Below are 12,826 nucleotides of genomic sequence, written 5' to 3' on the forward strand. Positions count from 1 at the left end.
GTAGACAGGTGTGTGCCTTTCCAAATCATATCCAATCAATTGAATTTACCACAGGTGGACTCCAATCAAGTTGTAGAAACATCAAGCATGATCAATGGAAACAGGATCCACCGGAGATCAAATTTCAAGTCCCATAGAAAAGGGTCTGACTACTTAAGTAAATATGGCAATTTGTCATTAATTAGCAACAATTTATAAAAACCTATTCTCAATTTGTCATTATGAGGTATTGTGTGTAGATTGCTGAGTTTTTTTTAAATAATCCATATTGAAATAAGGCTGTAACGAAAACAAGATGTGAAAAAAGTCAAGGGGTCTGAATATTTTCGGAAGGCACTATTTGCACAAACACGTATGTGGATACCCCTTCAAATGAGTGGATTTGGCCATTTCAGCAACACCCATTGCTGAGAAGTGTATCAAAATCAAACACACAGCCATGCAATATCCATAGCAGTATCAATATCCATTGACAGTACAATGGCCTTTACTGAAGAGTTCAGTGACTTTCAACGTGGCACTGTCCTGGGGTGCCACCTTTCCAACAAGTCATTTACATTAATGTCCTACTAAAGATGGCCCAGCCAACAGTAAGTGCTCTTATTGACAAGTGGAAATGTCTAGGAGCAACAGCGGCTCAGCCGCGAAGTGGAAGGACACACAAGCTCGCAGAACGGGACCGGCGAATGCTGAAGCGGAAAAAAAAAAATGTCTGTCCTCGGTTGCAACACTAACTACCAAGGTCCAAACTGCTTCTGGAAGCAACACCAGCACAAGACCTGTTTGTTGGTAGCTTCATGAAATGGGTTTCCATGGCCGAGCAGTCGCACACAAGCCTAAGATCACCATGCGCAATGCCAAGCATTGGCTGGAGTGGTGTGAAGCTCACCGCCATTTGACTCTGGAGCAGTGGAAACGCGTTCTCTGGGGTGATGAATCACTCTTCATCATCTGGCAGTCGGACGGACAAATCTGGGTTCTGCGTATGCCAGGAGAACGCTACTTGCCCGAATGCATAGTGCCAACAGTAAAGTTTGGAGGAGGAATAATGGTCTGGGGCCATTTTTCATGGTATGGGCCTGGCCCCTTAGTTCCAGTGAAGGGAAATATTAATGCTACAGCATACAATGACATTCTAGAGAATTCTGTGCTTCCAACTTTGTGGCAACAGTTTGGGAAAGACCCTTTCCTGTTTTAGCATGACAATGCCCCAGCGCACAAAGCGAGGTCCATACAGAAATGGTTTGTCGAGATCGGTGTGGAAGACCTTAACTGGCCTGCACAGAGCCCTGACCTCAACCCCATCAAACACCTTCGAGATGAATTGGAATGCCACAGCAATGTTCCAAGATCTAGTAGAAAGCCTTCCCAGAAGAATGGAGACTAAGGGGGAACCAACTCCATATTAATAACCATGATTTTGCAATGAGATGTTCAACAAGGTGTCCACATACTTTTGGTTACATAGCGCATTTCAAAAATCAGTATACTCATTTATTTTTTAATTAATTTCAATGTTTCATTTAGTTAAATAAAAAGGTTAAGGAACACAACAATTATTTGTTTTGAGTATTAAGGGTGGGGCAACTGTACAGTGTGTACATCAAACTCCTTCCCTCTCCTCTCTATCAATACCTACTCCTCAATCGTTTCCCTCCAAGAACCCCAAATTTGACCAGATACTTTGGCCCATTTTTCTCTTTTTCTTCTTTGGGCCCCCATTATTAACCAAATTTGCATAAAATTCTATGCAAAACATACATTTACAAATGTCCACGGGTTTAAGATGGACCAGTCCATCTGGCATTTGTCTTAACTGCCCTATGGCCAATCCGTTTCTGCAGCCGTCAACCACAGAGCAAAACAACAAAGAAACTACTAAAAACTGCTATGTGCTCTGTGAAGTTGGCCACAGCTGCACTAGACAAAACACCAAGCCTGCTTTTCATTGCAGAAAGTTGTTTCCTACCCTCCTGCCCTAGCTCACTCCCCCTTTGAGGATCTGAAATGACTAAATAAAGCTAGGGTAAAGCTAGCTAGGCTACCTGGGGTGGCGGAGGTTAGAGAAACTGGTCACCTTCCACTCACAGTGAATGAGTGCGAGTGAAGGGGGGCAGAGAAGAGGCAAGTTGTAGCTGGGTGAAGTGGAGTGAACAAGGACAGAGGGGGTGAGTGAGGAGTGGTGGCTATTTCTCTGGAATAGAACACAGCCTAGATGGTTGTCATGGTGACAAAGGGGCCCATGCTGACAGGCCCAGTTACATTGTGGTCTCTCTGATTCTCCGCTCTGGGTAAAGTTTCCTCAAGGTACAGATCTAGGATCAGCTTCCTCTCACCCAATCCTAACCTTAAACATTTCTATGGAAAATGCTAAACTGACCCAAGATCAGTGTCTAGAGTGTAATTACACCCTACTCTCTGGTCCTCCTGGGACCAGCTTTGAGAATGTATATCATTAGGGTTTGTGTATGTGTGTTCAAACCACTGCTACATCTTCTCAAACAAGACAAAAGACGGACTTTTTACCTTTTCTAACTTCACATAGAAAAACAGGCAGCAGATGCTAGAAGAGAAGACTGCCCCCACCCCAGTATTTACCATTAGTAATGAATCATGATATGAGTATCGGCCTGCATAATGACTTTGTATTGTACATTGAATACATTGGCTGGCTGAAAGAACGAAGACACTAGTGTTTTTCATTACACAACACAATTCTATTACACACACACACACACACACACACACGGACTGTAGGAATGCAGTGCTGGCACAGTAAAGAACTTCTTGTGTTTACGTAGGTCAGAGCAGGAACAGATTTCTCAAGTCTTCCCACTGCCAACACCGGGGTGTGTGCACTCAATCACACACACCCATTAATCTCACTTCTTAAGCAAGATAAATACAGGGACTTACTTGGTATCCAATTGAATCGGGGGAGTCCCGTAAAACGCTTCAATCTGTACTAGTACACACAATCAGTGACTCACTAAAATCTAAATAGTCTTGGACTACATGCTCAGACAAGCACACTTGTTGTCTGGCCTCCTACTCTGATACTGGGATATAATATTTTGAAAGTAGAAGAGAAAAAAAATCTGGTCCAACACTTCAAAGTGTTGTTAATAAAATTAACCTGTATATTAACCTGTGCAGACACAAACCAACGGCTACAGTACTAAAAATACATGACACATTGTCCAAAGCACCCATATTAACAGTCTGAACTTTTGAACCGCCTTAAACCAAGTTAACATTACAACGCTCTTTAGAAATGTACACAAGAATAACTTACTGTGGACAAGTACAATGCCATACAGTTATGAAGACTGATGCATCTATAGACAGTTGTCTTTTGTCATGTGTAGCCTTTTTTTGATGACAAATCCAGCCATTATTTCCTCATCACTTCCTCCTATGCTGTTAGACAAGTTGTCTCAGAAACAAAGGAAACCTATGCTCTTTGGACTTGTGCTGGAACTTTTTTTTTTTTAAAGGGGCACACTGGGATTTGAACATAAAGAAATAGAAGTAACGAAAACGTTCCCTTACCGCCATGGCCACTGACTGCATGTTGAGGTCGCAGGGCGGCTTGAGGGCCTTGGGCCGCGTGGCGTACCAGTAGGTGGTGAGGGCGGCAAGGGCGCCCACACCCATCAGCATGTTGGTGGGCAGGCTGTGCATGTACTGGCGCACATCCTCCAACTCTGGGATCCGCAGCTGTCTCAGGAGCTCCTGGGCCTGCATCTTCTCTCTGTTGTAGAGAGAGAGAGGGAGAGATGGAGAGAGAACAAACATTTAGTGTAACACATCTGTAGTCTTTGAAAAGTTAAATTTCCATCTCCCCTAGCCCATAACTACCTACTCAATATGTAAAGACATGAAAGAACTGCATAGGGGAAAGCAATAAATCGCCAGAGGAGGCCTCGTGCCCGGTTCCATTCGCCTACCCTGCACACTGAGGACTGAGCACATTTGGGGTGACATGTTTTACTTCAAGGAGCTTTGGTTGAGGGTGGAGCTACATTTATTACCAACATATTGTTTGTACCCATCTTATCCCCTTGGTTCTAGAAACATTATAGTAGATACTACTGAAATTGGTTGGTCCCATTACTCTCAAATGGCTTCCTTTCCTTTGTCTGCACTCACCTATAATAAGTAGATTGTATGCGATCAAGGAAGTCAATTTTAAGCAATCTTAGACCAGTGCAGCTGACGGAAATTATGAGGAAATCACTTCAGAACATTGAGACAGAGCTACACATTTCATGAAAAACGTAAACAAGATGGGAGAGAAAGGGTTTAGAGCAACACCTCACCAAACTGAATCCAAGGGAGGAAAATAGTTCCTTTTTAATTTTACCCATTTTTCCTCTCCAATTTCGTGGTAGCCAATCGGTAGTTACAATCTTGTCCCGTCGCTGAAACTCCCGTACGGACTCGGGAGAGGCGAAGGTCGAGAGCAGTGGGTCCTCTGGAATACAACCCAGCCAAGCGGCACTGCTTCTTGACACAATGCCCACTTAATCCGGAAGCCAGCCACACCAATGTGTTGGAAACATCGTACACCTGGCGACAATGTCAGCGTGCATTGCGCCCGGTACGCCACAGGAGTCGCTAGTGGGCAACGGGACAAGAACTTCCATGCCGGCCAAACCCTCCCCTAACCCGGATGACGCTGGGCCAAATTGTGAGCCACCCCATGGGTCTCCCGGTCACAGCAGGCTGTGACAGAGCCTGGACTTGAAGCAGGATCTCTAGTGGCACAGCTACAGTAGCACTGCAGTGACATAGACCACTTCGCCACTCGGGAGGCCTCATAGCTCCTTGTATTATTTTCCCCATCACCATACATTTGACGTGCAAACATAAATGAATGCCTTAGGGGAGGCAAACTGACACTCAAAACATTCCACAAACCAATTCTGAACACAGGTTTCCATCATGATATCAGGACACCCGCACATGGCACATTCATTTTCTGTGGGGAAGTAAGACGTGGTGACATTTCCTGTTTAGAGTGCTTTGATAGTGAGCTCACTGGAATCCCATCTTCCCTGCACACAAGGCCAGAGCCCTGTATAAACACTTCCTTGAAGTCAGCATTAAATCTCATGATCCAGCACGGTTTAATTGATCCAAGCAAAGGGGGTGGATTGATAGTCCAGGGTGTAAGGCAACATGTGACAACTGTGTGGGTACTTTCTACAGCAGGGATTGTCAACACTAATCAGCAGCGGACAGATTGTTTCTTGAGCGGCTGGTCGGGTGCTGGAGCATAACAATAAAATACATTTGTAGACTGCAAATTGACCACAAGAAGCCCAAACAGATATAATATATTTCACTAAAACATTTCAAACATCTATAACGCATGGGAATACTTGGGAACATATTTACAAAATAAAAATAGATTCTGGTGTTAAGTCTTATGTCCAACAATGAAAATACAAAGAAATATATACTTTTTTTTTAATAGTATTACCGTAAGGAAGAAAGAGGAATCTTATAGTACAAGGCCCTGAGGTTCTAGTCATTCACTCTCCACATGGAGACCGTCATAGGTCACAGTCTGAAGGACAGTCACCTCACAACATGTTCAATGTCAACAGCTCTTCTGTCAATACAACAACATTCAGCCAAACTGAAAGTTGTATTACTTGTCTATTTTATTATTTTACCAGGTAAGTTGACTGAGAACACATTCTCATTTACAGCAACGACCTGGGGAATAGTTACAGGGGAGAGGGATGAATGAGCCAATTGTAAGCTGTGGATGATTAGGTGGCCATGATGGTATGAAGGCCAGATTGGAAATTTAGCCAGGACACCGGGGTTAACACCCCTACTCTTACGATAAGTGTCATGGGAACTTTAGTGACCACAGAGAGTCAGGACATCCGTTTAACATCCCATCTGAAAGACAGCACCCTACACAGGGCAATGTCCCCAATCACTGCCCTGGGGAATTGGGATATTTTTTTAGACCAGAGGAAAGGGTGCTCCTACTGGCCCTCCAACACCACTTCCAGCAGCATCTGGTCTCCCACTGACCATGACCAACCCTGTTTAGCTTCAGAAGCAAGCCATTTTGAGTCAATACAACACCATGAACCAACACCTTGAGCATTAAAACGGTGAAGGGTCTTTAAAAACTAAAGACGACTACACTTCTACTCTCATTTCCCTTCAATTGTGACAATAGTTTTTGGATGATCCCATTTGTTCTGATCCCGTTTGTTACCATTGGAAACTGCACAGCAGTCTCAAAGGTGCTTCATCCTGTCTTGGCACAATTACAGAGATCAGCGTGAGAGGTAGAGAGAAACAGGAAAGAGTGAATAGGTCACCCTATGCCCTTTGCCCCTAGACTGCCTGCCACTATTGATGACTGAGAATGTTTAGTTAGACAGGGAGATGGCTCAATTTTGACTTCCAAGAACAGTGGCAGTCACATTTTAGCCTAAGAAAATATTCAAAAATAAAATGATATTCACATTGTGACAATCATTGAAAAATACTCTCCTTTTTTTTCTTTCTGCTCTGGCTAACTGCTCTGTATCAGTAGAGGTACCTTTACCTTGTATACCTGAAGTAGTAGCAATTGCTCCAAGAGGGGACTGAGCTACAGTAGACCTCTTAGTTGTGAAAACTATGAACAGGGCGACGCTCACTTTCAAAACAGCAGGCGCATGAGGCGCTGACCCTGTTCTGAGCCACTCATTGGAGCTCCGCTCAAGGAGGCAGTCCTTGAAAAGCGTGTGCCGGTCTGGGTTAGGACCACGAATAGGGCTGTGACTGTCATGGACGTTTTGAAGTGACCATCGTTATAAAAAATATATTTATTAAATTAAATACATTGTCCTCTCCTTCAATCTTGACTGCATGTGCTGCTGCTTCAGGGGCAGGGTATTGTCTAAGCAACCAAAGTCTCAAATCAGAGACTGTTCTGTGTTTACTTACTGGCAGCCCCCCGCACCTCTCTGAATCAGAGGGGTTGGGTTAAATGCAGAAGGAACATTTCAGTTGAATGCATTTAGTTGTACAACTGACTAGGTATCCCCTTTCCTAAACTGACAGCTAGGGGATAGCTAGCCTAACTTGCTGATATCTCGGTGAAGTGACAGTGTGCCCTGTTTGTGGTAAGCCATCGGGTGCATGTATTTGCTGATAGCAAGGTGTTGTAGCAAACAACTAAAACAAGCAGCAAAGTTTCATCATGTTGTAAAGAATACATGTTACCACAAAATAGACTAAACCACACGTCTCTCGTCTATTTTAATGCCTGGCCTTCTTCAGTCAGTGGTTCGTTCCACAACACCAAATTCATAAAAACAGGCTATTTTTTCCTTAACTGGACTTGCCTAGTTAAAAAAAGGTTAAAAAAAAATGTTTTATGTTAAAGTACAATCTATATATACACATACACAGTTGAAGTCAGAAGTTTACATACACTTAGGTTGGAGATATTAAGACTTGTTTTTCAAACATTCCAGAAATGAATTGTTAACAAACTATAGCTTTGGCATGTCAGTTAGGACATCTACTTTGTGCATGACAACAATTGTTTAGACAGATTATTTCACTGTATCACAATTCCAGTGGGTCAGAAGTATACATACACTAAGGTAACGGTGCCTTTAAACAGCTTGGAAAATTACAGAAAATGGTGTTATGGCTTTAGAAACTTCTGATAGGCTAATTGACATCATTTGACTCAATTGGAGGAGTACCTGTGGATGCATTTCAAGGCCTACCTTCAAACTCCGTGCCTCTGCTTGACAACATGGGAAAATCAAAAGAAATCAGCCAAGACCTCAGAAAAAAATTATTGTAGACCTCCACAAGTCTGGTTCATCCTTGGGATGAAGGTACCACGTTCATCTGTACAAACAGTACGTACGTATAAACATCATGTCACCACGCAGCTGTCATACCGCTCAGGAAGGAGACATGTTCTGTCTCCTACAGATAAACGTGCTTTGGTGCGAAAAGTGCAAATCAATCCCAGAACCGCAGCAAAAGACCTTGTGAATATGCTGGAGGAAACAGGTACAAAAGTATCTATATCCACAGTAAAAACGAGTCCTATATCGACATAACCTGAAAGGTTGCTCTGTAAGGAAGAAGCCACTGCTCCAAAACCGCCATAAAAAAGCCAGACCACAGTTTGCAACTGCACATGGGGACAAAGATTGTACTTTTTGGAGAAATGTCCTCTGGTCTGATTAAACAAAAATAGAACTGTTTGGCAATAATGACCATCGTTGTGTTTGGAGGAAAAAGCCCCGATCTCAATCCTATAGAAAATTTGTGGGCAGAACTGAAAAAGCATGTGCGAGCAAGGAGCCCTTTACAACCCTGACTCCGTTACACCAGCTCTGTCAGGAGCAGCGGGCCAAAATTCACCCAACTTATTATGGGAAGCTTGTGGAAGGCTACCCGAAACGTTTGACCCAAGTTAAACAATTTAAAGGCAATGCTATCAAATACTAATTGAATGTATTTAAACTTCTGACCCATAGGGAATGTGACGAAATAAATAAAATATGAAAGAAAAAAAAAAAGAAAAAAAAAAAACACTATTATTCTGACATTCTTAAAATAAAAGTGGTGATCCTAACTGACCTAAGACAGGGAATTTTTACTAGGATTAAATTCAGGAACGGTGAAAAACTGAGTTGAAATGTAGTTGGCTAAGGTCTAAGTAAACTTCGACTACTATAAATTCTAAAATGTATGTATTAAAACATTTATTTTCATGATGTCTTAATCCATTATCGTCAGTTACACGATTATAGAATTACCGTGCCAGCCCCAACCACAAAAGCCCGAATAGATCCCCATCATAGTGATTGAAGATTTAGTCCAGGATGCTAATGTTGCTAATGGCAGAGCCATCACATCTGAAACATGTTAATGAAGAAGAATCTAATCTCACATAAACAGGCCCCGGGGTAGACCATTCACAGGAATAGCTGGTGAATGGTCTTCCCCGGGGCCTGACACACACACACACACACACAGCCAGGGAAATTAGAGATTATAACAAAGAAGAGGTAAATGTTGCAGTTTTTCCTGAACAACCTCTAGATATGGAAAACTGCTTAGGTCAAACAAAATGGTGGAATTCTTAAGACTAGGGTAACTACCACAGCCGAATGCTCGCTATACTTAAAACCATTGTCATTTCCCTCTCAGCCCCACTCTTATCTTTGTTTCCATACCAACCTGCCCACTCTCCTAAGTGTGTGGTATGTGCATACAAGCGTCTGTATGCATGTATATCACACACACGTAAGGCGCATGCATACGTGCGCGCCTCAGTCAGCTGGCCGGGGGGGGGGGGGGGGGGGGGGGGGTTAGGGACATGCCACAGGCATCACATGGCTTGGCTGGGACTCGTTTCCAGGCTAAAGGTAACCCTCCGCTGCTTCTCCCCCTCCAGCCAGCCCCTCCATAATTGGCCTGGGAGGATGATGGGCCAATGGCAGCACTCGCCCACCAGTCACCCCACTCAGCCAGAAAACTGAAGACATTGGAAAAAACTGAGGGGGGGGGGGGGTTCACAATCCAGCTGGTCTGTTTGACCGCAGAACGCACAGAATACAGCGCTGTCAACAGCTAAAAAGAAAGTGGTATGTGGTTCAGTCATTTCAGGGCAAGTCAAGTGCATGAGTCAGACGATCTAGGTTTATACAGAAACATTCTTGCAGATCCCCGGGATATGGCGTGTGATGTTAATAAATTATGGAGTGTAAATTACTAGCTACTTTTACTTAGGAAAACTAACATAGAGTGGTTAACCTGAGCCATGTTCAAAATATAAAATTGTAAAATTCAGGTTACTTGTTGGTGCCCTGCACAAGTTTTGAATACACTGCAACAAAGTATTAACATACAGGATAACTGTTGGGGATTGACAAGAGAAGGATCAACTTTTCAGAACAAAAATATAAAAACGCAACATGTAAAGTGTTAGTCCCATGTTTCATGAGCTGAATTAAAAGATCACAGAATTGTTCCATGCACAAAGCTTTTATTTCTCAAATTTTGCACACAAATTTACACCACTATTACCGAGCATCCTTTGCTAAGATAATCCATCGATCTCACAGGTGCGGCAAATCAAGATGCTGATTAAAACAGCATAATCATTACACAGCACCTTGTGCTGGGGACAATAAGATGTGAAGTTGTCACAACACAATGCCACAGATGTCTCAAATTGAGAGAATGTGCAATTGGCATGCTGACTGCAGGAATGTCCACCAGAGCTGTTGCCAGAGAATTCAATGTTCATTTCTCTACCATAAGCCGCCTCCGTAATTGTTTTACCCCCTTTTTCGTCATAGCCAATTGGTAGTTAGTCTTGGCCATATGGGAGTTGCAGCGATGGGACTCGGGAAAGGTGAAGGTCGAGAGTTGTGTGTTCTCCGAAACACAACCCCGCCAAGCTGCACTGTTTGACGCTTAACCCGGAAGCCAGCCGCACCGATGTGTCGGAGGAAATACTGTACACCTTGCAACCGTGTCAGCGTGCATGCGCCGGGCCTCCCACAGGAGTCACTAGAGCGTGATGTGACAAGGACATCCCGGCCGGCCAAACCGTCCATAACCCGGACCGACACTGGGCCAATTACCCGTCGCCTCACGGTTCTCCCAATAACAGCTGGCTGCGACACAGCCCGGCCTCAAAAACCACAAACCACGTGTAACCAAGCCAGCCTCTCCACTCTCCACACTTCTTCACCTGTGGGATCATCGGAGACCAGCCACTCGGACAGCTGACAAACTTGGTTTTTACAAAATAATTTCTGCACAAAATGTCAGAAACCGTCTCAGGGAAGCTCATGTGAGTGCTCATCGTCCTCACCAGGGTCTTGACCTGACTGTTACGACGCCGAAAAACAGACTTCGATGGCCACTGGCATGCTGGAGAAGTGTGGTCTTCACAGAAATACCAGTTTCAACTGTACCTGGCAGATAGCATGTATGGCGTGAAGTGGGAAAGCAGTTTGCTCATGTCAACGTTGTGAACAAAGTGGCCCGTGGTGGGGGAGGGATTAGCATAAGCTACAGACAGTGACGAGATCCTGAGGCCCTTTGTCGTGCCATTCATCCACCATCACCTCATGTTTAAACATAATGCATGCCCCCATGTCGCAAGAATCTGTACACAAATCCAGGAAGATGAAAATGTCCCAGTTCTTCCATGTCCTGCATTGACGTGTACGACAGCACGTTCCTGCCAATATCCAGCAACAGTTTCTTTTTACCTTTTTCTCCCTGATTTTGTGATAGCAAATTGGTAGTTAGTCTTTCCCATAGGGGAGTTGCAGCGACTGGACTCGGGGAAGGCGAAGGTCGATAGCCATGCGTCCTCTGAAACAACCCTGCCAAGCAGCACTGCTTCTTGACACACTGCTCGCTTAACCTAGATGCCAGCCACACCAATGTGACGGAGGAAACATTGCAGACGAAGTCAGCTTGCAGGCACCCAACCCTCCACAAGGAGTCGCTAGAGTGCGATGGGTCAAGGAAATCCTGGCCGGCCAAACCCTCCCCTAACCCAGACGACACTGGGTCAATTGTGTGTCGCCTCATGAACCTCCAGGTCACGGGCGGCTGTGACACAGCCTGGGATCGAACTAAGGTCTGTAGTGACGTCTCAAGCACTGCGATGCAGCGCCTTAGACCACTGCACCACTTGGGAGGCCCCAACATCCAGCAACTTCTCACAGCCATTGAAGGAGTGGGACAACATTCCACAAGAAACAGCCTGATCAACTCTATGCGAAGGAGAGGTGTCACACTGCATGAGGCAAATGGTAGTCACCCCCAGATACTGACTGGTTTTCTGATCCACACTTAAGGTATCTGTGACAAACAGATGCATATATGTACTCCCAGTGATGTGAAATCCATAGATCAGGGCCTAATGGATTTATTTCAATTGACTGATTTCCTGATACAAACTTTAAACTCTAAAATCTTTGAAACGGTTGCATTTATATTTTTGTTCAGTGTAGCTTAGTTTGGCTGTAGACAATGGCTTCCCCTTGTTATGGGGGGAAAGCTATGAGTTCGCTATAACGTACACAATTCAGAGAAAGCTCTTCCTAGAAAAACACGGGGCAGTGAAGCCAGATGACGTCACCAGTCCAGGTCTAAGATGATAGATCGATATGTAAATATTTTTTTTTTTTAAGAAAAAAGAAAGCGTGACTTTCCATATCCGAAAAGGAGATTTAAGACTTGAAATGGTAACACTTCCTATTTAATTTTATTTCACCTTTATTTAACCAGGTAGGCTAGTTGAGAACAAGTTCTCATTTGCAATTGCGACCTGGCAAAGATAAAGCGTAGCAATTCAACACATACAGACTTACACATGGAATAAACAAAACAGTCAATAATACAGCAGAAAAAAAACAAAACAAAGTCTATATACAGTGACTGCAAATGAGGTAAGATAAGGGAGTTAAGGCAATAAATAGGCCATGGTGGCAAAGTAATTACAATATAGCAATTAAACACTGGAATAGTAGATCGGCAGAAGATGAATGTGCAAGTAGAAATACTGGGGTGCAAAGGAGCAAAATAAATAAATAACAGTATGGGGATGAGGTAGGTAAGATAGATGGGCTATGTACAGGTGCAGTGATCTTTGAGCTGCTCTGACAGCTGGTGCTTAAAGCTAGTGAGGGAGATGAGTCTCCAGCTTCACAATTTGTTCCAGTCATGGGCAGCAGAGAACTGGAAGGAAAGACAACCAAAGGAGGAATTGGGTTTGGGGGTGACCACTGAGACATACCTGCTG

The 12,826-nt window shown here is 43.9% G+C and overlaps 1 protein-coding gene across 2 annotated transcripts in view; it reads right to left on the reverse strand.

Moving 5' to 3' along the window:
* Positions 1-12,826, reverse strand: part of LOC139418771 (acyl-CoA synthetase long chain family member 1a) — a 57,718-nt gene that overhangs the window by 26,278 nt on the left and 18,614 nt on the right. For both annotated transcript variants that reach the window (XM_071168458.1, XM_071168457.1), the window contains exon 2: positions 3,553-3,754. In XM_071168458.1, coding sequence (XP_071024559.1) covers positions 3,553-3,747 — 195 coding nt within the window. In that variant the 5' untranslated portion in view covers positions 3,748-3,754. The remainder of the gene's footprint in view (positions 1-3,552; positions 3,755-12,826) is intronic.

The sequence above is a fragment of the Oncorhynchus clarkii genome, chromosome 10, assembly GCF_045791955.1.
Source record: "Oncorhynchus clarkii lewisi isolate Uvic-CL-2024 chromosome 10, UVic_Ocla_1.0, whole genome shotgun sequence".
NCBI lineage: Eukaryota > Metazoa > Chordata > Actinopteri > Salmoniformes > Salmonidae > Oncorhynchus > Oncorhynchus clarkii.